The sequence below is a fragment of the Labeo rohita genome, chromosome 15 (assembly GCF_022985175.1).
Source record: "Labeo rohita strain BAU-BD-2019 chromosome 15, IGBB_LRoh.1.0, whole genome shotgun sequence".
Classification (NCBI taxonomy): domain Eukaryota; kingdom Metazoa; phylum Chordata; class Actinopteri; order Cypriniformes; family Cyprinidae; genus Labeo; species Labeo rohita.
This window is the reverse complement of record NC_066883.1, coordinates 31,062,754-31,088,686: the sequence shown is the minus strand read 5'-3', so window position 1 is coordinate 31,088,686 and position 25,933 is coordinate 31,062,754. Positions and strand designations below refer to the sequence as shown.

At 30.6% G+C, this 25,933-nt stretch overlaps 1 protein-coding gene across 6 annotated transcripts in view; it reads left to right on the top strand.

The window, feature by feature from the left end:
* nphs1 (NPHS1 adhesion molecule, nephrin) overlaps positions 1-25,933 on the top strand; it is a 219,763-nt gene that overhangs the window by 180,122 nt on the left and 13,708 nt on the right. For all 6 annotated transcript variants that reach the window (XM_051128921.1, XM_051128920.1, XM_051128922.1 and 3 more), the window contains 11 exons: positions 1,592-1,733; positions 2,786-2,910; positions 3,024-3,192; positions 5,437-5,566; positions 6,411-6,583; positions 11,718-11,858; positions 12,266-12,403; positions 19,814-19,935; positions 20,511-20,673; positions 22,608-22,764; positions 24,005-24,156. In XM_051128921.1, coding sequence (XP_050984878.1) covers positions 1,592-1,733; positions 2,786-2,910; positions 3,024-3,192; positions 5,437-5,566; positions 6,411-6,583; positions 11,718-11,858; positions 12,266-12,403; positions 19,814-19,935; positions 20,511-20,673; positions 22,608-22,764; positions 24,005-24,156 — 1,612 coding nt within the window. The remainder of the gene's footprint in view (positions 1-1,591; positions 1,734-2,785; positions 2,911-3,023; positions 3,193-5,436; positions 5,567-6,410; positions 6,584-11,717; positions 11,859-12,265; positions 12,404-19,813; positions 19,936-20,510; positions 20,674-22,607; positions 22,765-24,004; positions 24,157-25,933) is intronic.

Below are 25,933 nucleotides of genomic sequence, written 5' to 3'. Positions count from 1 at the left end.
GCTAACAACATTGTAATCAGCCTATAAAAATACAAACAAGCTAATCATGCTTAAACATACTAACAACATGTTAAATCATGTAAGCAACATCAACTTTCAAACTTTTACAACTGCTTCAAACTTTCAGGCTAGACTTTCTCAAGCCAACTCAAAGTTTGTTCTCAAATTTTACTCATCTAGTTTTACTATAATATCAAATCAAACAAATGCAGCATTATTGACCATAACAGACATGACATAAAATAAAAAAAAAGTAGTTTAACATTTCTTTTAACTAAAATTATAATTAAAACTAATAATAATTAATTAATATTTATATTTAATTAATTTTACTATTTTTTAAAATTAATTACATATACATAATGGCCCAAATGGATATGGCTTTCATTATTTGTTTGCACAGTCTTGATTCGTCCTGAATTGAATGCTGAAGGTGAGAAGATTTTGCTATCTTTAACTAATACTACAAAATCCAACTAATTAATATAGGTGCCAGTGTACAATGATGATAAGAAACATCACCCAACATAATCGTTCAGCTCTGTAGTTTCTTTTTTTTCTTTTTTTTTTTAATTTGGCACTGTTTCTATGTCTTGTTTTTGATAGGTCCATCAACAATACAAACTACCATCTAAACACTATCAGGAGCCATTCCACCAACAGCAAAAAAAAAAAAAGGTGTAGCGCTTGATTAAAGGAATAATTCTCGATTATTGTGCGAAATAAAGCCGGCGAGCCTTGACCCGAGAGTGTGTCTCCATCAAGACTCTGCTTTTACTTTAGATTCTATTAGTTACCACATAATATTCAGGAAGATCAGGGGCTTTTAGAGTCTCTCTTTTTTTTAATCTCCGCTCTTCCTCTCCAGAGGTTGATTTGAATGAAACATAAGTGAATAAAAGCCGACCCGAGGCTGCTCGGCGCTTCACAGGACCCTCCTTGTTCATTTTAGAGGTGTTTTACATCTGATCTTACATTTAGATGCTGGTGTTAATTTATTATTTTCTTCTTTTTTTTCTGTCAGAGCTACGTTTTATGATATGTTTAGATGTAATTAACCATGAACCCATGGTCAGCCCTCCAAGCAGGTGTCAATGAGAGCTTAGCGAATGAGTAGAATTAAAAACTCTGGAGATTAAAATAATGAAAATGATCAAGGCAAGATGCCTTTTCAACACTTTCCCCAGAAGGCCATGTAGAAATCAGATGTTTTTATAGTCAATTTGTGTCACTAGTGACTAATCTATGTATTCAACTAAGTTTCAAAACCATGGCTTTGCTAAGTTTGCCTCACTTAAATATATTTATGCTTTTTAGTGAGATTGTAAATTCCACAGTGGACGCCAGTGCTTTTGCCGAAACGATTTTATTTGCATTTAATCATCAAATCGCATGAACTACAGTATCTCTCATTAATCGTTTGATGCACAAGGCAGTTTCAAGAATTCTACCATCAAAGAGAGAGTAAATCATGGTAGCATGATTTAATGTTTAAAGATTACACATACATAGCTTCCAATAGCTCTTTTCATAGACCATATTTTATGCTCAATAAAAATAAAAGGTCTCTTATGAAATATTTGTGTTGCAGGGGGATAATGGTGGGATGATGACAACGTCGAACTTGACGCATAAAGTGTCACGCGAGGATCACGGTCTTTCTCTGACTTGCGAGGCGTTCAACAAAGGCACACGCTTCTCTAGCGTTCGGACTGAAGAGCTCATTGTGTACTGTGAGTGATTGCTATCATTTTCATTTAACATTTAGGTAGAATGATCCTTGATAAATGAATTCAATTGCTTTACTACCAAGGTCATTGATTTGATTTCCAGGAACTTTATTTTTTAAAGATGAATGAAAATAAAGACTTAAATGTCACTAAAGATTTCTGTTTTAAATAAATGCTGCTCTTCTGAATGTTCTATTCATCATAGAATCCTGAAGCACTACTGTTGTCAACATTGATAATAAGAAATGTTTCTTGAGCAGCAAATCAGCATATTAGAATGATTTCTGAAGGATCATGTGACACTGAAGACTGGAGTGATGATGCTAAATATATCATCACTCCATATATATATATATATATATAGACCATTTCGCTAGATGTAAACATACTGGTCCCGATACACTTCCTGTTTCTTTTTTTTTTTTTTTTACTTTACACAAACATCACAAAAAATGCAACCAACATAACATTTGACTGGATGAAAATGTTACATTAGCACCTTTAAGATGTATTTGTATATGTGTTATTAAAAAAAATAAAAAAAACAGGAAGTGCTTCTGGACCAGTGTTGTTTACATCTAGCGAAATGGTCTATATATACTGACTCCAAGCTTTTAAATGGTATAGTGTAAATGCTGATCTTTGGATCTTTCTACTCATCCAAGAACCCTGAAAAAAATGTGCTCAACTCTTTTAAATATTGATAATTATAAAAAATGTTTCTTGAACAGCATATCAGCATATTAGAATGATTTCTGAAAGATCATGTGACACTGAAGACTGGAGTAATGATCCTGAAAATTTAGATTTGATCACAGAAATAAATTACATTTTAAAATATATTAAAATAGAAACAGTTATTTTAAATAGTAAAAATATTTCAGAATTTTACTGGTTTTGCTGTACTTTAGATCAAATAAATGCAGGCTTGGTGCTTCTTGTTTGAGATTCTTTTAAAAAAAACATTAAAAGTCTTACTGTTCAAAAAATTTTGACTGGTAGTTTACTTGTACTTTTGTTGATATCTGTTCTTTTATCATTCTTTTTTTTCTTAGATCCTCCTCAGAAGGTGTGGTTAGATGCTCCTCCACCGAATGTGTTCTTACACTCTGGTACAACTCTTCGTTTGGTCTGTTTCTCCAGTGGTGGGAATCCCACAGGTCAGCTGGTGTGGTTGAAGGTGTGTAGTTTTATGGATGTTTTTCATTGCAGTAGCAAGTGTGTGTTTTAGGTCTGCCATTAAATAATGTTTGTGTGTGTGTGTGTGTGTGTGTGTGTCTGTGTGAACTACAGAACAATAAAGTCGTGCAGACTGCATCAAAGCAGGTGTCTTCAGAGCGTGGTGTGTCACGAGAGCTGCTTCTCACCCTCCAGCCCAGTGACAATCTGGCCACCTACCGCTGCGACTCCTCCAACAAAGCCAAGAAAGTTCTGTCCGCCCAAACCAAACTCAGAGTTCTGTGTATGTAAATCCCACACACACCATAGTGTGATGCAGCAGGTGTAGTTTGGTGTACTTCTTAACTCTTTTTAACTGTGTTAGTTGCCAGATAAACCTTGTCACTTATCAAAGATGTCATTCAACAAATGATAGTACAATATTTTTACTTTCCAAATGTCCATTTTTTTGCTTATAAAGCATAATAATAGCTAGGAATGCACTAAAATTTCAGCTGCCGAAAATGGCATTTTTGGTTTTTGGCCAAAAGAGGAAAACGTTTGAAAATATGCTGTGCCGAGTTAAAAAATCATATATTGATTAATATTAATGTATTTTCTCTCCAGTTTTATTCTGTTACTTTCAGTCAAGGTTAATACAAGTCAAGGTTATTTTATTGGCTTGTTTTTTTTTTTTTTTTTTTTTTAATTCAGTATCATTAAAATTATATGCAGCCTTGGTGAGCATAAAGAGATTTATTGACTCCACACATTTGAATAGCATTTCATATCATATTTTTAGTGCATTTAAATTTAAATTGTACAAAAAAAATGTCTGTGAATATAAATGTTTTAATATATATTTTGTATTATTTTAGTGCATTATTTGTCCAGAATACTAAAACTATTTGACAAGTACAACTTAGAGTTATAGGAAATGGCTTAGTAGATAGGGACAATTTATTTATTTAATTTATGTTATATATGGGATAATACATGAATGAATTATTAACATTATTTCATTTTTAACAAATAAATAATAAATAAATAACAGAATAGTTAATTAATTATTTTTTTATTTAATACTTAAGTAAGTGAATGAGTAATTCCATAATTTATAAATACATTTTTTAAATAAATAAATAAATAAATAATAATACAAATAAATCCTGTACTTTATTTATTATTTCATATACAAGTATGAAACATAAATTCATTGTAAAAAATTAAATTTAATATATATTTATTTTATTATCCCTTTATTTATTCATTCATTTAATTGTTTGTTTGCTTGTTTATTTATTTATTTTTTTTTTTTTTTTGAGAAATGAATTGGGATAATAAATAGGGACAATGTATTTATTTAATTTATGATATGGGTTAATAAATTAATGAATTAATAAATAATAATATGGTTTGTTTTAACATTAGTAAATAACAAAACAGTTTATTCAGCTAATTAATGAAAAATGCAGGAAAATAAGTAAATTAATATTTTAAATAAATTGAGTTCAAGTAAAACGTTTTACAAAATTAGCTTATATTATTTAATAAAAGAATAAATAATTATTACAAAGCATTTCCGGTTTCAGTTTTCGTCCAAGTGCATCCTGAATTTTTTTTTTTTGTTTTAGTTTCAACCCAAAATTTTATAATAATATAATAAATATATATTTTAATAAATAAATGAAACATATTTTTCTTGTGCATTGGAATTCAAATTTCACAACAAATACATCTATAAAATTGTAAACAACACATTTTGGTAATTAAAATATACACTAAAGTTTTTTTGCTTTGTGTTTGTTTTTTTTAAAGGATGCCTTCAATTCATCAAACAGTAAAGAGATTTATAATTGAGTTCTAATATATTCCATTAAATGTTCTAAACTTTGTTCATCAAAGAATTTAAAAAAAAAAAGTATTTCCGTTTCCACAAATATATTAAGCAGGGCAACCGTTTGTAGCATTGATAATAATTAGACATATTTTTTGAGCAGCAAATCAGCATATTAGACTTATTTCTGAAGGATCATGTGACACTGAAAACTGGAATAATGGCTCCTATAATAATTTTTTTTTTTTTTTTTAATATACTAAAATAGAAAACGTCTATTTTGAATTGTAAAAATATTTCACAGTATTACAGTTTTTGAAGGATTTTTGATCAAATAAAATAAACAAAACAAACAACAGCAAAACATTTCAATGAATATATATTTAAAAAGTTATACATTTATATTTTTTGTATTATTTTAGTGCATTATTTGTCCAAAATACTAAAAGTGTTCAATTAGAACAATACTGTCATGTGCGCAGCAAATAAAACTGTCAACATAGAGTTGAGCATAAAAGTTTCTTAATAATGAATCTTAATATTCTCATCAATCATGTAGGAGTTGTTAATGGATACCATTAGAACTGTTTTGTTTGTGAGTTTGGATGAAAGTATCTGGTAAATGGCTATTTTCACATGTTCTTTTGTGAATATGCCTTAAAACCAGTCAGATTAGTTCAGTCTAATTAGTTGGTATTGTCTCTCCATCAGTTCCGGCGGTGAGCGTGAAGATCGTGGCCAAGCAGCAGGAGCTGCGCAGGGGTCAGACGCTGGACCTGGACTGCCTGGCAGGAAGCAGCAATCCTCCTGCAAATATCAGCTGGAATTTGGGCCCCGTCATGTACTAAAACATTCACTTACACATCATTACACACATGCACAAATACACCCACACCCACAGCTAATACTATAGCACTCCCAAAGGTATTTTGCTGTCTAGCTGATTTATTCACATCAATAGACTGCACTGCTCCTTAGACCGCAGAACTCTGAAAAGTACATGTGCAGTTCAAAAGTAGTTTTTAATGGAGAAGTGTGCAATGATAGATGATGTACAGTATCAGTACAAAAAAAGCAGAATTTGTGCAGGAGGGCTCAGTAAAAGCTCTTAGCTGAAGCATGAAGGTGTGAAATGTTTGCAAAGGCTGATGGGCAGTTTGGCAATCCATTCTGAAGCCTTTTTTTAATGTCTGTATTTGGTTTCGACTGGCAGCCGGTGATCACTAAGTCATTACCTTGTTAGAGCGCTGTCAATACGTGGCTTGTTGAAAAAAGAAACTTTATGGTGGTTGTGAGCAGATCAGTTGTAGTTTTTTACCAGCTAAGCCAAATGTTATGACTCGGCTTTTATTTCTAAAGAAATTCAGCTATAAAACCGCAGTGTTTGTGAGCGGAGGAGTGGTCCGTTTCGAGTTTTATAGGTTTTCGGTTTTGTCGGATGGTCCCTGCGGGGCCCTAACGCATGTCGGGCAAACAAAAAGATTTCACAGCGGGTGAGCGCTGTTACTGTGAAGGCCTTTATCGAATATTCATAGTCTATTTTTGCGATGTTACTCCAAGGGGAGGTTTTTGAAATTCTTCTTCTTATATAAAATGTCCGTATGAAATAACGTTGTAAATTGTGTTGTGTCTTTTATGAAGCTTGAGTTTTTCTCTCTCTCTCTCTCTCTCTTTCTCTCTCTCAGGCTGAAGGGAGTTCATCAGGCTCCTAAAAAAGCTGAATATGGTGGGATGTCCCGAACCAGTAAGCTGTCTCTCCCTCTTGAGTCCCATCACTGGAAGAAAAGGATCACCTGCCAGGCTTTCAGTAACGTGCTGTCCGAGGGTGTCAACAACTTCTACACTCTGAATGTGCTCTGTGAGTTTTCTGAACATAAATATAGACAGTCAACTGACAACAAATTGTTATTTAATGAAATTAACCACAGTATATCATATTAATAATTGCGTATGTAGACAGTCAATTAGATAATTTGCTAGAACTGATTATGGCTTTGACTATACATACAAAAATTGTTTTTAGAAGTCACTACTGTACCTGGATAGCTTAATTTCCATATTCAACATAAGCCATTTTACAATCGATTTTGCCTTTTCACTGTTTATTTAATTAATAGTGAGATAAATATAGATAATAAATGGGGACAATTTATTTAAATTATGGTATATATGGTATAATAAATTAAGGTTAAGGTTATAATGTTATGTAATCTTTAACAATTAATAATAAATAAATAACATAATAGTTAATTCAGCCAATTTATAAGAATACAGGATAAATAAAAACTTAAATAACTGAATAAATAATCCCATAATTTATAAAAAGTAAATAATTAACAAAAATAAATTCAGTACTTTATTTGTTATTTCATATATATTTATACTATAAATTCATTGTAAAAAATTACTAATTAATTAATTTATTTATTTATTTACTTACTTATTTGAGAAATTAATAGGGATAATAAATATGGAGAATTTTTATTTAATTTATGGTATATGTGGGATAATAAATAAATGAGTGAATTATAATGTTATGTAATCTTTAACAAATAAATAATACATAAATAACCAAATAATTTAGCTAATTTATAAGAATACCAGTTAAATAAAAACTTAAATAATTGAATGAATAATTCCATAATTTATAAATAAAATATTTAAAATAAATAAATAAATAAATAAATAACAATAAATTCATACCATATCCATGTCCATATATCCAACTTCATATCCATATTCATATTTATTATTTCATATATTTATACCATAAATTAATTGTAAAAAATATTTTTATTTTATTTATTTTTTATTTGACAGATGAACAGAGATAATAAATAAATAAATATGGACAGTTTATTTATTTAATGTGTAGTATATATGGGATAATAAATAAATTAATTATAACATTATTTAATTTTTAACAAACAAATAACAGAATAGTTCATGCAGCTAATTTATAAGAATATAGGTAATAAAATAAGTAAATAATAATCCTGTGGTTTTTAAATAAAATATTTTAATAATAAAATTAGTACTTTATTATTTCATATGAACATATATACCATAAATTAATTTTTACAATTATATATATTTTATTTATTTATCTCATAAATTAAATTATTTATATATTCATGTAATTATGTATTTATACAAAATTATAAACAATTATAATGGGACAATTATTTATTAATGAATGTTTAAAATTAATTCATAAAAAATATTATAATTTACTAATTTTTTCATGCATCCCATAAATTAATTTTTAAAAATTTGCTTGTTTGTTTCTTTCTTTCTTTGTTCCTTCCAGTAGTTACTTGCTTATTTATGCAATTTTGTATTTGTACATTAATCTATAGCCTTAGTTTTAGCATGGGTTTGGTTGCTGTAGCTTTAAGATGAGTCCTGTTATTTTGCTCTGGCAAGTATTGTGATGTGATTGTATGTTTGAACAAGTCTATACCTGCTAATGTTTATGGCGAATATGTGATATGATTTGTGTATTTTTGTGTGTGTGTGTGTGTGTGTGTGTGTGTATGTGCGTCTTTGTGTCTCCAATGATTATGGTTTGACTTTGATGTTGTTTTGTCTGATCCAGCCAGCCACCTCTTCAAAGCCTGACACGCTTTGTGAGCATGACGGAATGTCACTGTGCATCTGTGTGTGTGTGTGTGTGTGTGTGTTTGCACACACTCTTTTTCTATTTCAGAACCTCCACAATCTGTTAAATATCTGCATGTGTAAGAACAGACCATTAATTATCACTTTGCCTGCTTTATTAAGATAATATATTTTATCTTTCACTTTTTTAGTGTGTGCGTGTGTCTGCTTGTAGATGCAAGCAAATCGTTTGTGTTAAAATCTGCATTTGAATCCTCATTCGCTCTGAAATGACACAATGTACATTAATGAGACAAAGACACAGAAGCCCCCCAAAGAGATCAACAGCACAATAAATCACACGCCTTATTCACAACAGACCAGACGTTAGAGAGGAAACGACTCAAAATCTGCTGCTTTCTCAAATCACTTCTCAGGAGCATGATGCAAAATTACTACTTACTTAGTAATTAATACTTATTTAGTAGGGATGCTTTAAATTAATCAAATTTGATAATAGAGACATTTATAATGTTACAGATGAGTTCTATTTCAGATAAATGCTGTTCTCTGAACTTTCTATTCATCAACGAAACCTGAAAAATGCTACTCAGCTGTTTTCAACATAATAATAATAATAAATAATATTATGCTTATCTAAAAGTAGATAAGCATAATATTAGAATGGTTTTTGAAGGATCATGTGACTGGAGTGGTGATGCTAAAAATGCAGCTTTGAAATCACAGGAATAAAATACATTTTAAAATATAATCAAATAGAAAACAGTTATTTTAAATAGTAAAAATATTTTGAAATGTTGCTGTACTTTGGATCAAATAAATGCAGGCCTGTTTTTTCTTAAAAAAAAAAAAACATTAAAAATTTGACTGTTCAAAAACGTTTGACTGGTAGTGTGTATGTATATATATATATATATATATATATACTAAAATAAGTAACATTAAGTGAAATTAAAAAGACAATACAATTACAATAAAAAACTTAATAAAAAGTAATAAAAAGTTACAAATATAAAAAAAAACTAATTGAATTAATTGAACTAATTGTATACGTGTGTGTGTAGGATTTAATATTTTAACATACAGTGCCCTCCACTAAAATTGGCACCCTTGGTAAATATGAGGAAAGATGGCTATGAAAATAAATCTGCTTTGTTTATCTTTTTTATCTTAATATCTATAAAAAATCACAAAATGCTAACCTTTCATTGAAGTAAAACAATTAAATGTGGGGGGGAAACTTGCATTTTGAAATAAATGTTTTTTCTCCAATGCATGGTGGGCACAATTACTGGCACCTTAGAAATTATAATGAGTAAAATATCTCTGAAGTATATTCCCATTCATTTATCTAGCGAAGCAATTGGTCATTTTTTTCGGAAAATAAAAATGTGTATACTTTTTAAGCACAAAAGGTTGTGTAGCACAGGTTCTGGCATCTGCGTTCACGACGCTATGTACTATTGAATCATGTCAAAAGGTCACATCGAAAGGTCACGCCGAATGTATGCGAAACCACAGACCCAGTGTTTACAAAGCAAACGTGCAAAGACTAAGAAAGTGCAAGTAAGTCAAACGCTGTTTACAAACAAAAAGGTACAATGTGTCGGACAATTCTGAAGTTGTAGGAGAAAATAAGATTCTTTTTCGCCATACTCTACCTTTTTCAGCCAGAGTACACAGACGATGAACTTAGACGTTATTCGTAGTAGTGGTGGGAAGTTCGGATCATTTTACCGACTCAGACCTTTGAGTCTCGTTCAGCAAAATGAATGAATCTTTTTCGAGTCATTTCGTTCATTTTAGCAAAATCAGCATCACGTGACAGCTCCATAAGATGAACGAACAACTCGAAAAACCCGAAGACTTGAAATAGTTGAACTAATCCCAGTACAGAACCTAATAGGTTGTTGCGCATGCGTGACTGAACAAATCACTTCCCGAGATGACTCATTCTTCGCGAGTCACATTAAAGATTCGTTCAAAATGAACAAATCGTTCAAGAACGACCCGTGAATGCGCATCCGAGAGCCTGTGCTACGCGAGCTTTTGTGCTTAAAAAGTATACAAATTTTTATTTATCTAAAAAAATTACCTATCATTTTGCTAGATAAGACTCTTCTTTCTCAGCTGGGATCGTTTAGAGCCATTTGAAGCTGCATTTAAACTACATTTTGGAGGTTCAAAATCGGGGGCACAATTGAAGTCCATTATGTGAAGAAAAATGCTAAAGTGTTTTCCTTAAAAACCATAATTTCTTTACGACTGAAGACAGAAAGACATGAACATCTTGGACAACAAGGGGGTGGGTAAATTATTTGTAAATTGTTGTTCTGGATGTGGGCTTCTCCTTTAATGTTGTGGGCTTATTTTCCTGGTCCTGGACATCGTGTTCAGATACATGGCATCATGGTTTCTAGCAAATACCAACAGATAAAAAATCTAAATCTGACTGCATCTGTTAGAAGTTCTGTAATGAGCTGTGGTTGGATCTTCCATCAGGACAGTGATCCAAATCAAACATCAAAATCAACACAAAAATGTGTCACTGAGCGTAAAATGAAGCTTCTGCCATGGCCGTCCCAGTTCCCTGACCTGAACCCTATAGAAAATGTGTGAACTGAAGAGAAGAAGCACCAGCATGTAGCTGGGAAACTGAAGGATCTGAAGAGTTTCTGTATGAGGGAATGGTCTCTGATCTCTGAACTCTTGTCAGGTGTTCTCCAAACTCTTCAGGCATTAAAGGAGAAAACTCAGAGCTGCTATCTTGAATAAAGGACATTACATTAATTGGATGCCAATAATTGTGGTCAACATGAACTAGAGAAAAACATTTGTTTAATAATGAGATTTCCCCCCTGCTTTCCATTGTTTTACTTCAATGATAGGTTAGAATTTAGTGAATTTTTTGAATGAAAGATTAAAAGGATAAACAATGCAGATTAATTTTCACAGCCACCTTTGCTCATATTTACCAAGGGTGCCAATATTAGTGGAGGGCACTGTATATGAGAAAGTGTTCCAATTATACTTTTCTAATATATAAAAAAAAAAATCATTTTATTTACAAATATTCAATTATATATATTATATAAATTTTTAAATGAAATACATATATATATATATATATATATATATATATATATATATATATATATATCTTTATATATATATAATTGGGTGTTAATGGCAGTGCGGAGTAAGTGGTTTTTAATTAGAGTTGCTAATGCATTATGTGGTTTTCTGTTACATATGTTGCTTACATACAGTACAATATGGTGTGACAAGCACTCTGCTTTGTAACTTAACTGTTTCCTGCTTTCACATAAGCACTTTCAAATGAATGTGATTTATCTGTGTGTGTCATTCAGTTCCTCCGGAGTTTTCGGATGACCAGCCCGATCAAGTCCAGGTCATTGAAGATGAAACGGCCACGCTTCCTGTCAAAATCTCGGCCAATCCGGATGAAATCACCTGCGAGTGGATTTTTCAGGGCGAGAAGCTCGTGAAAGGTAGCAGACAGCACGACATGACATTACGAGCCTTGTCGCCCTCACAGGCGCTCTAAACACTCCAACAGACGTAAACACACATGCCATATGCATTCTGAATAAAACATCGATGGATTCTGGCACCGCAGCTCGGCAGATGTGATCTTGTGCTAATGTATGCAGCCTAAATGAGCGTCGCTGTCGCTCTGAATGCGACACAGCGCTTCCGGTCTTCATCTCCTTGTTGAAAGCTTCCTGGCAGTCTTGTGTCGAGCTCCCTGTGGTATTCCTCCAAAGAGGTTTCTCTGGGAGAAGGGTTTTAGCGGATAAGCCAGCTGTTTCGGCGTGTGTACATGTTCACGTTTTGTGGATTTGTATTGTCACTGCTCTGTGATTCACCTGTTTTGTGTGGGTTGTGTTTGTGACAGAAAGAGATCCTCGTTATCACTTCGACGACTGGACCCTGGAAATCGTGAACGTTTCCCGGCGAGACGGGGGCGATTACATCATAGAGTGCTCCAACGCTGAGGGGAACAACCGCACAAAGCTCAAGCTGGATGTACAGTGTGAGGAACTCAAAACTAACTCTGACACCTCAGCCTAACTAGACAAGATTCAGCAAGAATATCAAGTTTCTCCTTGGTGAAAGCAAAATGCCATAGTATGCAAGAAATATCCATCAGAAAATACAACTGAATTGAGACCTGCAAATAAGGATTTTCCAAAAAAATTTAGAACAATGAAAATATTTTTCATTTTTATTATTAATATAATATTAATATAATAATTGAATAATATTAATAATAATTAATTATTATTTTTAATATTAATAATATTACTTTCTATTGTACATTAAACAGTGTCTTAATGATAATAAAGTAAATCAGGGGTATTAGCATTAACTAAAACTAAAACCATAAAAATACATTTTATTACTTAAAATATATATGAAAAATTCTATAAAATGTTATATATAATGTTATATATAATAATAGAAATATAATCATTTTTATGATAACAATTTGTAGTTTATTATTATTTTATTATAATAATGTAATATTTTTAGATAGTATAAAATTAATAGACAAATTATTATAAAATTATAATTATAAAAAATATTTAAAATGTGTGTTTAAATTATAATATTTTTTGTAATAATATAACACATTTATATAATTATACAATAATAATTAAATAATTATTAAATTATAATTATAAAGATTTTAAGTGTGTATATATTAATAACAATCATTATTATATTTTAATTATAATAATATAATATTTTATATAATTATCAATTGTTAATCAAATCATTATAATTATAACAATATTTAGTGTATGTACATTTTTATATAATTGTTATAATGATTTAATTAAAATAATATAATATTTTTATGAAATTATAAAATTAATAGACAGATTATTATTGCATTTTTAAATTATTATAATAATTTCATATATAACATTTTTATATTATTATAAATTAATAATTATAAAAATATATTTATAACATATTTAAAGTATTATTAATTATAATGGTAATTATGTTAGAATTATATTTTAATTATAATGCTATAATATTTTATATACTTATAAATATACTTAAGTATTCCCTTTTTGCAATAATTATTAATCAAATAATTAAATTTTGTGTATATATTTGTAATTATAATTAATAATTTAATAATTATAATAATATTTTATACAATTATAACATTAATAATTAAGTAATTATTAAATTCTACTTATAAAAATACTTCAAATGTATGTGTGAGCTTATATATATATATATATATATATATATATATATATAAAATAGATACATTATTAAACTATAATTATAAAAATATTTAAAATGTGTGTATATATAGTTTTCTTATAATAATGTAAGTTTTATATAATTCTAAATTAATAATTAAATCATTATTAAAATATAGTTATAAAATATGTTGTGTGTGTTTATCAATAATACTCATTATTTTATTATAATAATATATTTCATATTATTAAATTATTAATTATATAATTAAATTAGAATTATAAACTATTTAGTGTGTGTATATTTTTATTATAATTATTATTATAATGTAATTATAATAATAAAATATTTTAGCAAATTATAAAATTAATAATTAATTATTAAATGATACTTGTAAAAAATATTTAAAATATATGTGAAGTATTAAAATAACTCAAACACATAACAAAATTGCTAAACCTTTCCTAAAATATACATATAAAAATTAAGTCTAATTCAAAATATTAACAAACACCTTAATAGCATATGAAGTATCATATCAATAGTATATAAGCATATCGTAAGTGTTTAATAGTGGTCTCAGACTTTTGGAGCCCACTGTATATTTTACATAGCATGACTTAGTAAAAGCAGGACTTGGAACCAATGAGATTTGACTGTGGGCAGGACTAACCAGTTTGATGTGACAAAAATAGACACCCAAAATGTCTTGACACTGTTGACAGTCACGGCTGGTTGGGAGGCAAACTCATATTCACATGAAAGATGACACAGAGTCAACATATTTATTAATAACCACTAATGCCACATGAATTGAGTGTTGAATATTGAATATGTATAAATGCTAATTCATCTAATAAGGATGTATTTTCACAGTCCTGTGAGAAGCATCTTTTTTAAGGTTAAAATGTTTGGGATAGTATAAAATATTTTTCCCCCAGTATAAATTACCACAAAAGTTGTGCCGCAAAGCAAGTCTACGCTGTTCGTAATATTTGTACCACATATTTATTTGCCAATTCAAGCCTACACACAGACGTACACACACTTGAAAGTGAAACGAAGAAAAAGAGAGGGACACCGAGAGAGAAAAAGAAAGAAAGAGCACTCCCACTTCCTTAATGATTTAATAATAGCACTCCTTCAAAATCTAGGCCTGCATGTTCCTGCAAATCCTTCTGCACTAATGGATCTCTGCGTCCTCATACAATAGCATCTGACAGTGCTAGATATTCATTATGTATGGGCCATTTGAATAGCTTTTACCAATGGTGCTGTTTTCCATGTAGGCCCCCCTCTTTCTGCCCGTTAGGAACAATGCAGAGGAGGATTGTACACGCCAACACGCCAGAGATTATGCTGGTGGTAATGGCCCACTTGGTTGAGGATATGATCCTCCTGGGGGCAGGGATGGAGATGAGGCAGAGGAGTTTGCTGTATGTGCCTGAGGCAACCATTTTAGGGCCACTTTTCTAGGAACTTCAATACAACTTGCATCCCTCTGTGTGAGGACTGTCAAAGCAGTGATATTTCTTTTTTTAATCGTCAGTTTTTATTACTATGTTTTCTAGTTAGTCATAGTTTGTATACATTTATTTTTATCATTTATAATTATAGTTATTATATATATAGTCAGAGCATTGATATTTCATTATTGGATTTTTTCTATTTAATTTTAGGTTTATATATAAATTTTTACATAATATATACACAATATTATGTATATTCATATGTTTGTGTATTTTATGTGATAGATTCAAGTTTTTTAAATGGATTTTCGATATATTCATATATTTCCCTGCCATTAAGGACGATCAGAGCAGGGAAATTTTTATTTTTGTATGTCTTTTGGTAATCTTTTTTGTTGTTGTTTTGTTTTGATTTATAGCTATAATATAGCTGTATATTTATATTATACTATATTTGTTATATTTATATCATAACAGTGAAATTTAATTGTTTAGATTTTTAAATATTTGTTAGATTTTTATTTTGATATTTTATAACTGATTTATTTTATTAGTTTTTTTTATATTTTTGTTTGTGTATTTTATATGATAGATTTGTAATATATATATATATATATATATATATATATATATAATATTCAATATATTTGATACAGACTTGCTTCTCTTTATGTGAGGACGTTCAAAGTAGGGTTTTTTTTTTTTTGGTAATCTTTATTTTTTATAGTCATAATATAGTTCTATATTTATATTATACTATATTTGTTATATTTATGTCATAGCAGTGATGTTTCATTATTTTAATTTGTAAATATTTGTTACATTTTTATTTTGATATTTTATAAATATATTTATTCTTAGTCAAAATATTTCTGATTTGTATTTGTAAATTTTTTTGTTTGTGTATTTATTGATTGATTGATTGATCAACTTGCTTCCCCGCATGTGAGGACAGTCAAAGCAGGGAAAGTTTTATTTTTGTTTTTAATATATTTTTTTAATACTTATAACATAATTATATATTTATATTATACTATGTTTGCTATATTTATATCTTAGCAGTGATATTTCATTGTTTAAATTAAATATTTGTTATGTTTTATTTTAATATTTTGTAAATATATTTATTCATAGTCAAAAGGTTTTTGATTTTGTTTGTTTTTGTATATTTTTGTTTGTGTTTTTTATGTGATAGATTAAAGTTATTTTATTTAATTTTATTTATTTATTTATTTATTTTGGCTATTCAATATATTTGATACAAACTTGGTTCCCTGCATGTAAGGACAGTCAAACCAGGGAAATTTGAATTTTGTAATCTTTTAAGTTTGTAATTTATTTTTAATAGTTATAATATAGTTATATATTTACATATTTATACTATACTATATTTGCTATATTTATATCATAGCAGTGAAATTTCATTATTTTATTTTTTCTAAATATTTGTTATATTTTATTTTAATATTTTATAAATATAATGCTTGTTTTTAGCAAATGCAATGATATTGATTTTTTTTTTTTTTACAAATATTTTGTTTTATTGATATTGTATAAACATTTATTCATAGTCAAGGGATGTTTGATTTTATTTGTTATTGTAAATATTTTTTGATTTGTGATACTTATAAGATAGATAGATAGATATAATAAATAATATTTTATTTTTCCACGTAATTTGTTGAGACATTCACATTGAGCCGTTATAAATATATCTTTATTTTCATTTTTTTTTCTTCAGGTAATTTGAGCTATAATGAATAAATGAAGTGTGGGAGTGAATAAAATAGAGAATTAGCGAGTTAATTAATAGAAACCTCTAAAGACAAATAACTGTTGGTGGTACAGCTCCGTCTGGGTTTATTTGCACAAGCAACAAATAAAAAGATGGTGCTGGGGCCATTTGGTTGATTTACGCCATGTAAATTGAGTTATGCAGCAAGTTATGGAAAACACAGCATTGCCTTTAATACTGAAAACCTTAGGAGAGTCACAGACTTACAGATATTGTGTAAAATTAGACCTTATATGCAGGTTTTTATTGCACGCCATGAAATAATTAGCCATACGTTTTTCTGTAACCTGTATACAAAGCCATTTCTTGATGTAAAAAGCTGATTTAAACTACATTTATTGCTATTCCTGTACAAATGGTTTGTTTACAGTTAAGTGTGAAACATTGTCACTAAGTATTCCCTTTTCGCAAGTTATTGAATACAAGTTTCCTTGTCAAGGATGCATGTATTGCTGTTTCTATATTTGATATAGAGGTATATTAGAGCTCTAGGAGAAAGTTCCTTTATTTGCTAATTAATATTGTCAAATTAATAGCGATTCTGTTATTGTGTCAGTACAAATGATCTCTGTTGGCCTAGCTGGTCAGCACAAGCATGTAGAAATGTCAGCAGTAATTGCTCCGCTATAAAAAATAGTTAGACATAGTTGAATGAAATCCGCTTCTTAATGTTTTTTTTTTTTTTTTTTTTAATATCTACTTTGCTTCCGCAGATGCGCTTCTTCATTAGTGTTCTCTGATCCCTTTTAATAATACAGTTATCCTGACAGAGTGTGACAGATTTTTGAGGGGGCGTTAATTCTGTAGCCTTTCAAGAGCGTTGTTAATTTGCCTCAGTAAGCATTACCTCTGTTCAAACATGTGCGGCCTCTGCTGTAGCGACAGCGACTTGAAGACTGTTTGCAACCAGCCATGGAGGAACACAGGAGGCTTTGAAATAACAGTGTTTCTGCACTACACATAATAGAGACGACATTACAATAGACCTTGATTGTAAAGGCTTTTCTTTCACGCCCTGTGAATAATTCAAACAGGAAGTGCAGGGGCACACTGTATCGAGATTTAAACAAAGGCAAGTCTGGCATCAACACATCCGAATTTAGAAAATCAAACGCCGCAAGTTAACTTTTCTTCGAAATCGGAATGCGCTGTCGTTGAAATTGGCTGAGGTGGAAATTGAAATGTCATGGCCCTGACAAAAGGCAACGGCACGTAAATGTGCTAAAATTAGCACAAGCTGCTATAGGCTGAATGCAGAATGTGCAAGATTACTAAGAATTATCACTTGAAGCATCTTAAATGAATCACAAGAGGCTTAACTAACATTCACAGCTGACTGGAATACACTGTAGAAAATGATTGTTGGATTAGCTTAAAGTAAGTAACTGGTTGCCTTAAAAAATGTAGTTTATTTCATTAATACAATGAAAGAGATGAGTTTAATCAACAATTCAAAGTATTATGTTATTTAAACAACATAAATTATCTAACTTGATTTTACAACAATAAAAAAAAAACTATAAAAAAAAAAACTATTTTTTTCTAGAGTGTAGAATCTGATGTTCTTAGGGTATGTTGTTACGCTAATGACACAAATGACACTATAATAAGCACATTTTTTGTTATTATTATTTTTGTGTTTTATAAATATATGTAGTCATAGCCAAAAGATGTTGTTTTGGTGCCAGAGGCAACCGTTTAGATCCACTAAGAATTTCAGTATAACTTGCTTAATTTTTAATCATATATATCATTATATATTATACATTATATATAATTTTTTTTTATGATTTATTTTAATAATGTAGTTAAATATGTTGTTTTTATTTTGGTATTTTAGAAATAAAATATATTATATTTATATTTATTATATTTAGAACAAAAGCAGAGGTATTTTTTGTGTTTTATTGTGATGTTGATATTATTAATAATATATTTGTTAATATTATTAATAGATATATTTTTTATATTATTTTATATTACTTATTCATATTATATTATTCATGCATATGAGGATGGTCAAAGCAGTGATATTTCATTTTTTAATATATATATATATATATATATATATTTTTATTTTTTTGTTTTTATGTTTTAGAATGTAGATTATAGTTACAATGTATTATTTTTATATTTTAATTTTTTATTTTTATATTTACTATATTTATACCAACTACATAGCTATTTGAGTATCTACATTTTTGTTTTATTTTGATATTTATATACTATATTAATACAACATTTATTTGTGTTATTTATAGATTTATATTTGAAATAAAGCTAAAATAAAATATAAATGAAAAAATATCCTCTTAAAATTGTAGTCTAAATAAATATAACACTGTACATATTTATTCAATTTAACTGAATTAAATTCAATATAACTGAATAAATAATTATATATGCACAGTATTATATTATTATAATATATATATATATATATATATATATATATAGTAGTAAGTAATAATAATGACAAATGCACAAAATTAATTCAACTAAAATGAAAATTGAAAATGTAAAATAACATACCATTGAAAACATTCATACTAATTAAAAATTACATTTTGTACATAGTAATAATTAATTATGTATAGTTGAATTATTTTTTTTACAGTTAACTAAAATACAAAACTTCCAAAATCAAAGTACTAATTAAAAAAAATACATGACAAAAGCACAAAATAAAAACTAAAATGAAAATTGAACATTTAAAATTAAAATCCATATAAAATATTAATACTACTATAATAAATATTTAAAAATGATGAATTAATCATTTAATTTGTTTTTTTTTTTTTTTTACAGTAAAAAAAAAGTCTAAAATGAAGTTAGTTAAAAAAAAAGTCTAAAATGAAGTTAGTTAGGAATATATATATATATATATATATATATATATATATATATATATATATATATAAGATTTTTCCCTATCTTTTGGTTTGGTTACCAGATGCCCCTACTGTTCGTATGAAGTCTGATCCTGTGTATGTGAACCTGGGAGACACGGCTGACTTACTGTGTGTCGCTGATGCCAACCCCATCACCTACAGTATGTTTTCCTGGAAGTGGATGGTGAGCGATGTCTTTGTCATTTCTGTTTTGCTTTCTGCCTCGTTTCTCTTGTGCTTATTCTCATCCTTTTCCCACTCTATGGTCCTTTGTTAGCTCGGCTCACTCGCTATCTCTCTTTTTATCACCTCTATTTATCTCTCAGATCTCTCCTCTTTGTCTCTAACTCCCTCTTTCTCTCTGACTTCTCTTTTCTCACCATGTGTCACAGCTACTCTGTAACAGAGGTGCTATATTTCACCCTTCTAACTACGACAATGTCTCACCTTTATGCTTAATACTTCTGCCCTAAATGGAGAAAAATAGCTTTCATTAAAGCTGCCTTTCCAAAGGCCACATTTCTCAGCGTTAGCCGCGATTGGGGCCGTTTCCGACCGTTTCAGCATCTATAGTGCCCCACGTTTTCAGTCAGTGTCTGTGATATCTCAAGCCACCCTCTTTTTCTGTCTGGTTTTATGTGCGTATATGGGAAAATTGATGTTAGTGTGAAGTCGTTGCCTTTTGGCTTTCTCAAACTTTTTGTTTGTGAGTTTGTGGCTGTTCTACAGGTGTGTGTGTGTGTGTGTGTTTGCGTGTAGGGTGAAGGGGAAGTCGATGATTTGGGAGAGCAGAGTGAAGACGAAGGCACTGGTTTGTTAACTATATATGAGGTGACCCGTGACCGGGCAGGTTTTTACCAGTGTACAGCGGACAACGGCATAGCGCCTCCTGGCAGCGTGGAAGGACAGCTCATCGTACGCTGTGAGTTCTGCTACATCATCAGAAAGCTGAATAAATACGTTTTCCATTGATGTATGGTTTGTTAGGATAGGACAATATTTGGCTGAAATACAGTTATTTGAAAATCTGGAATCTGAGGGTGCAAAAAATTAAAATATGGAAAAAATCACCTTTAAAGTTGTCCAAATGAAGCTCTTAGCAATGCATATTACTAATCAAAAATTAAGTTTTCATATATTTACGGTAAGACATTTACAATATATCTTCATGGAACATGGTCTATCCTAATGATTTTTGGCATAAAAGAAAAATCGATCATTTTGACCCATACAATGTATTGTAAGCTACTGCTACAAATATACCTGTGCAACTTAAGGGTTTCGTGGCCCAGCGTCACATATAGCATAACTGTGTTAGAAGATATATACCAAAAAGTCAGACTTTTCTTTTGAGAGCGATGAAGTGAATGTGGCCTGGAAGTGTCAAGCTTCAAAAAGAATCATAAAAATATAATGGAAGTAGTTCATAAGACCTGTGGTTATTGTCAACAAAAAATTACTGATGAAAATGGTGTTTAACAAAGGTTTTTTTAATTGAATTTGTGTTAAATGAAGAAACATGTTTAAATTAAATTAATATATGAACTGTTGGAATACTTTTTTTTTAATTTCCTACTTTCTCAACTAATTTCTTTGACTAAAATTAGATGTCATGTTAGTTAGAGCGAAACTGATTAAAAGTAATGAATATAAGATGATTAAATACTGATTACATTTTAAAGATATGATGATTCAAACACAAACAGTCTAAAAATAAGCACAGCATATCACAGCTATATTATTCTTTGAAACCATATTGTAGCTTTGTGTGAGGAACAGACTGCAGGTATATTCGTTATTATTATTATTCATCAGTCAGGTTTTAAACATCTACGTAGTACTGAATCTGCCCTTTTAAAGGAGAAATACACTTCCAGAAAAACAATTTACAGATAATGTACTCACCCCTTATCATCCAAGATGTTCATGTCTTTCTTTCTTCATGAAGAAATTGTTTTTTTGTTTTTTTTTTTGAGGAAAACATTTCAGCATTTTTCTCCATATAATCATCAAACACCCTTAACAAAAAAAGGTAAAACAGTGATATAGGGCGATTTTAAAGTTCAGGGAGAACATGAGATGGCCATTTTTTGACATACCCTAACTGCCACAAACCGGAAAAAGAGAGAGGTTGGGAAGAGCAAGACAAGAGGAGCATTTGACACTAAAAAGTATATAAATTGTATTATTTTTATGAAAAAGCCACATTTAAACTGTATTTTGGAAGTTTAAACTTGGGCCACCATAGCAGTTCATTATATGGAGAAAATCCTGAAATATTTTCCTCGAAAAACATAATTTCTTTACGACCAAAGAAATCTTGTGTTGGGTGTTGTTTTACAAAACCATTGAGAATTTTTAATCAAAGTATATTAGAGACTTTTCATTAAGACCCTAAAGAATCATATCAACTTATGGAAAATGGGCATCCGATGACCCCTTTAATTTAACTTATTTTGTCTTCTGGGGAGCATCTAAGTATTTTCTGTAGCTTCAGAAGGGTAGTACTTAATGAAAAAAATATTATATTTAGGCAAAATAAGACAAATGTACACATCCTCATTGCGTTCAAAAGTTTACACCCCTGGCTCTTAATGCATTGTTTGTCCTTCTGAAGCATCAGTGAGTGTTTTGGAGCTTCTGTAATAGTTTCGTATGAGTTCCTCAGTTGTCCTCAGTGTGAAAGGATGAATCTCAAAATCATACAGTCATTGTTGGAAAGGGTTCAGATACACAAAATGCTGAAAAACTAAAGAATTTGTGGCACCTGAAGGATTTTTTTGAAGAACAGAACAATCCTAAACACTACTTGACATGAGTACTGATCTTCAAAACACTTGTTCCATGTTCCTGCAGTTGCTCCAGAGCTTCAGAAGGGGCCGCAGTGGAGGAAGGTGGCCAGCCGAGGAGACGGCACCAATGATGCAAATGTGGTTTGTCAGGCACAAGGTGTTCCTCGTGTCCACTTCACCTGGGCCAAAAATGGATTTCCTGTAGACCTTGGCAACCCCAGGTGATCCACTCTTTATTAGTGTGTTGAAGCTATACGTCCACTTGGAAACATCCTATTTAAAATATATCTATATATATCTATATATATCTATATATATATATATATATATATATATAAAATAGATAATTCTATATATTCTAAAATAGATAACTAACTACAGAGTTATTATTTGGTATATACGGTTATAACTTGCTTAATTTAAGAACGGTAGAAATCAGTGAACGGTTCCCATTTGGATAGCTCTGTAAACACTGTGTTTTTTTTGTTGTTTTTTTTCAAGACGGGAGTTGGTCTGCAACCGTGTGTGTGTGGAATGTGTAATGAAAGTGTTTAAAGTTTAAGTATGTGTGCATGTGTTTGTTTCATGTGTTTTAGAGCTTGTAATGTTGGTGTTTGTTAGTTCTTGCAAGGCTGCATTGTATTATTAATACTCCTCAAACATTCTATTTTAATTCTTCACAGTGTTTTTTTGTTTGTTTTTATTAATTCGGTTTTAACTATTTAACAAAGGTTCATGTCATACTTTTGTTTTATGGTTTATTTCAGGCTTAGATGCTATCCCTCCATTGTGTATTTATATCGAGCTATATCTGTCGAAATAAATAAATATATCTAAAAATTTTAAGACATTTAGGATGAAAGTTTATTCAATTCATTTAAATAAAAAAAAGGGTTTTGAATTGTTAAGATTAAGATTTGTAAAATATTTTTGCATTTATTTGATCAAAAATCAGTAAAAACATCAATATTGTGAAGTATTATTACAATTTAAAATAACTGTTTTCTGCTTTAGTATTTTGTTTTTATGTAATTTATTCCTCTGATCCAAAGCTGGATCAAAAGTTTCTGGATCGTTGCTTTAGTCTTCAGTGTCACATGATCCTTCAGAAATCATTCTAATATGCAAATTTGGTGCTCAAGTAACATTTCTTATTATCAATGAATGTCAATTAGCATTAAAACAGAAACTTTTGTAACAGTGTCAAAGTCCTTACGGTCACTTTCGCACAATTTAATGCATCCTTGGTTTTTGCAACAGTCTTAAGCAAAAACTGAGTTTTTTACTCATTCTTATGCATACTGAAATGTGACTGACCTTTTCTTTCTAACTGTCTCTAAACAGGATTTGCAGCTTTTGCTGGTTTTCAGGATTTTCAGTTCCTTCAGGATATGTGAAGCTGTTTTGGTTGTGTTTCAGTACTGAATCTCTCATATTAGTGTTCGTGATCTTATTTTACAGGTACGAGGAGAAGATGGAGGTAACAGGGACTGTCCACACCAGCATTCTGACCGTCATAAATGTGAGCGCAGCGCTGGACTACGCCATCTTCACCTGCACCGCTCACAACAGCATGGGAAAAGACACTCTAGACATCCAGCTCCTCAGCACCAGTACGTACAAACAGGAAGTGAGCATTTCATTAGACTAAAGCGGTCAGCTTCACCTGACTGGTCACGCTACCTTCTCTTGACCCCTATTGAAAGGTGATGGTGAATTAGCATAAATGTATGAATAAATAAAAATGCAATAAATGAAAACAAACAGACGTCGGCGTCTGGGTGTCGTATTTCTTATCGGCGACTCATAAACGCACACAAAGATGATGAGCAGAACCATGAAAGAGATTTCTGCCCGGCAATGAGATTTTGTTTTTCTCGACCTGAGCAGCAATTGTGATATTAATTATTCAGTTGTGGTAATCAACGTCTGCTCTTTTTCAGACTGGCCCTTAATTTACAGAACAATAGGGTTGCCCGGTCTATGTACCCTCTCATGCAAAATGACCTCCCCCTTCTCTGTTTGTAATACTAATGATTTTACTTTTTAACATTGCACGCAAAAATTGTGCTAAGGAGATAGTTCACCCAAAAATGAAATCTGTCCTATCCAAGTCTTACTACAGTAGGTGTACATGACTTTATTCTTTCAGACAAATACAATCAGAGTTATATTTAAAAATGCTTTGGCTTTTCCAAGCCTTATAGTGGCAGTGAATGGCTGTTGAGATTTTGAAGTCCAAAAAAGTGCACCCATCCATCATACAAAGTGCTCCACACAGCTCTGGGTAAAAAGGGTAAGGGTAATGGTAAAAAGCTCTCAAAGTAGCTCAATGACCATATATCATGTCAAAACTTAAATTTTGCGAAAGCGGGCGGTAATACTCAGACATTCAGCAGGAGTGGGATAAGGAAAACATTAAAACTTTAAAACAAACTTTATTACAAAAACGCACACAATGAATGGCGACTGGAGAAAGCAAAAGCAGAATCCTGGACATTTTAGGCAATTTGGGCAATTTAGGTACAAAAAGGGGTAAAAGAGGATGTGTGGTCACCCTACACTATGCCTATGTCTCAGTCATTCGCTGGAGCGCTACTGTCTTGTGAAACGCGTACGACAGTTAGTAAAACCTAGAGATTGCGGTTATAAAGTTGTAAACACAGATATTTTTCTTACACAAATGCATCGGTTCACTTCAAAAGGTCTTTATTCACGCCCCGGAGCGGTGTGGAGCACTCTTTATGATGGATTGATGGATTTTATTGGTCTTCAAAATCTGAACACACATTCACTGCCATTATAAAGCTTGGAAGAACCAGGAGATTTTTTAATAGAATTCTGATTGTATTCATCTGAAAGAAGAAAGTCACACACACCTAGAATGGCTTGAGGGTGAGTAAATCATAGGGTAATTTTCATTTTTGGGTGAACTAACTCTTTAACGCAAAAGCAAACATGATTTGCTTGTATTGAACCCGGAACAATACTTCAGTTCTCTCTTTCCAGCAATAAACTTGAATGTTTTTCTCTGTTGCCAGCTCTCTGCTGTGCTGTCTTTCTCTCTCTCTTTCTCTGAGGTCCGTGGAATCGACTCGGGCAGGCACGTTTAATGTTTATCATAAAAACCATGAAATACAATCCAATATCCGCCTCTTTTTGTCCACACCTCCTTCTCTGTTTTTACTGCTGTGAATATTCATAATTAATCTGACACAGCGATAATAAATTTTATGTGCTCCTTATCATCAGTCGACCGGGGAACAGAATGGTGCAGATTTTTGGATTGACCCCTTCACCCTCTCCCAGTAGAGCCAACAAGATAATTAACCAGTTTCATAGTGAAGTGTATTATTGACACATATATTTCTTTTTGACTGTACAGTAGGC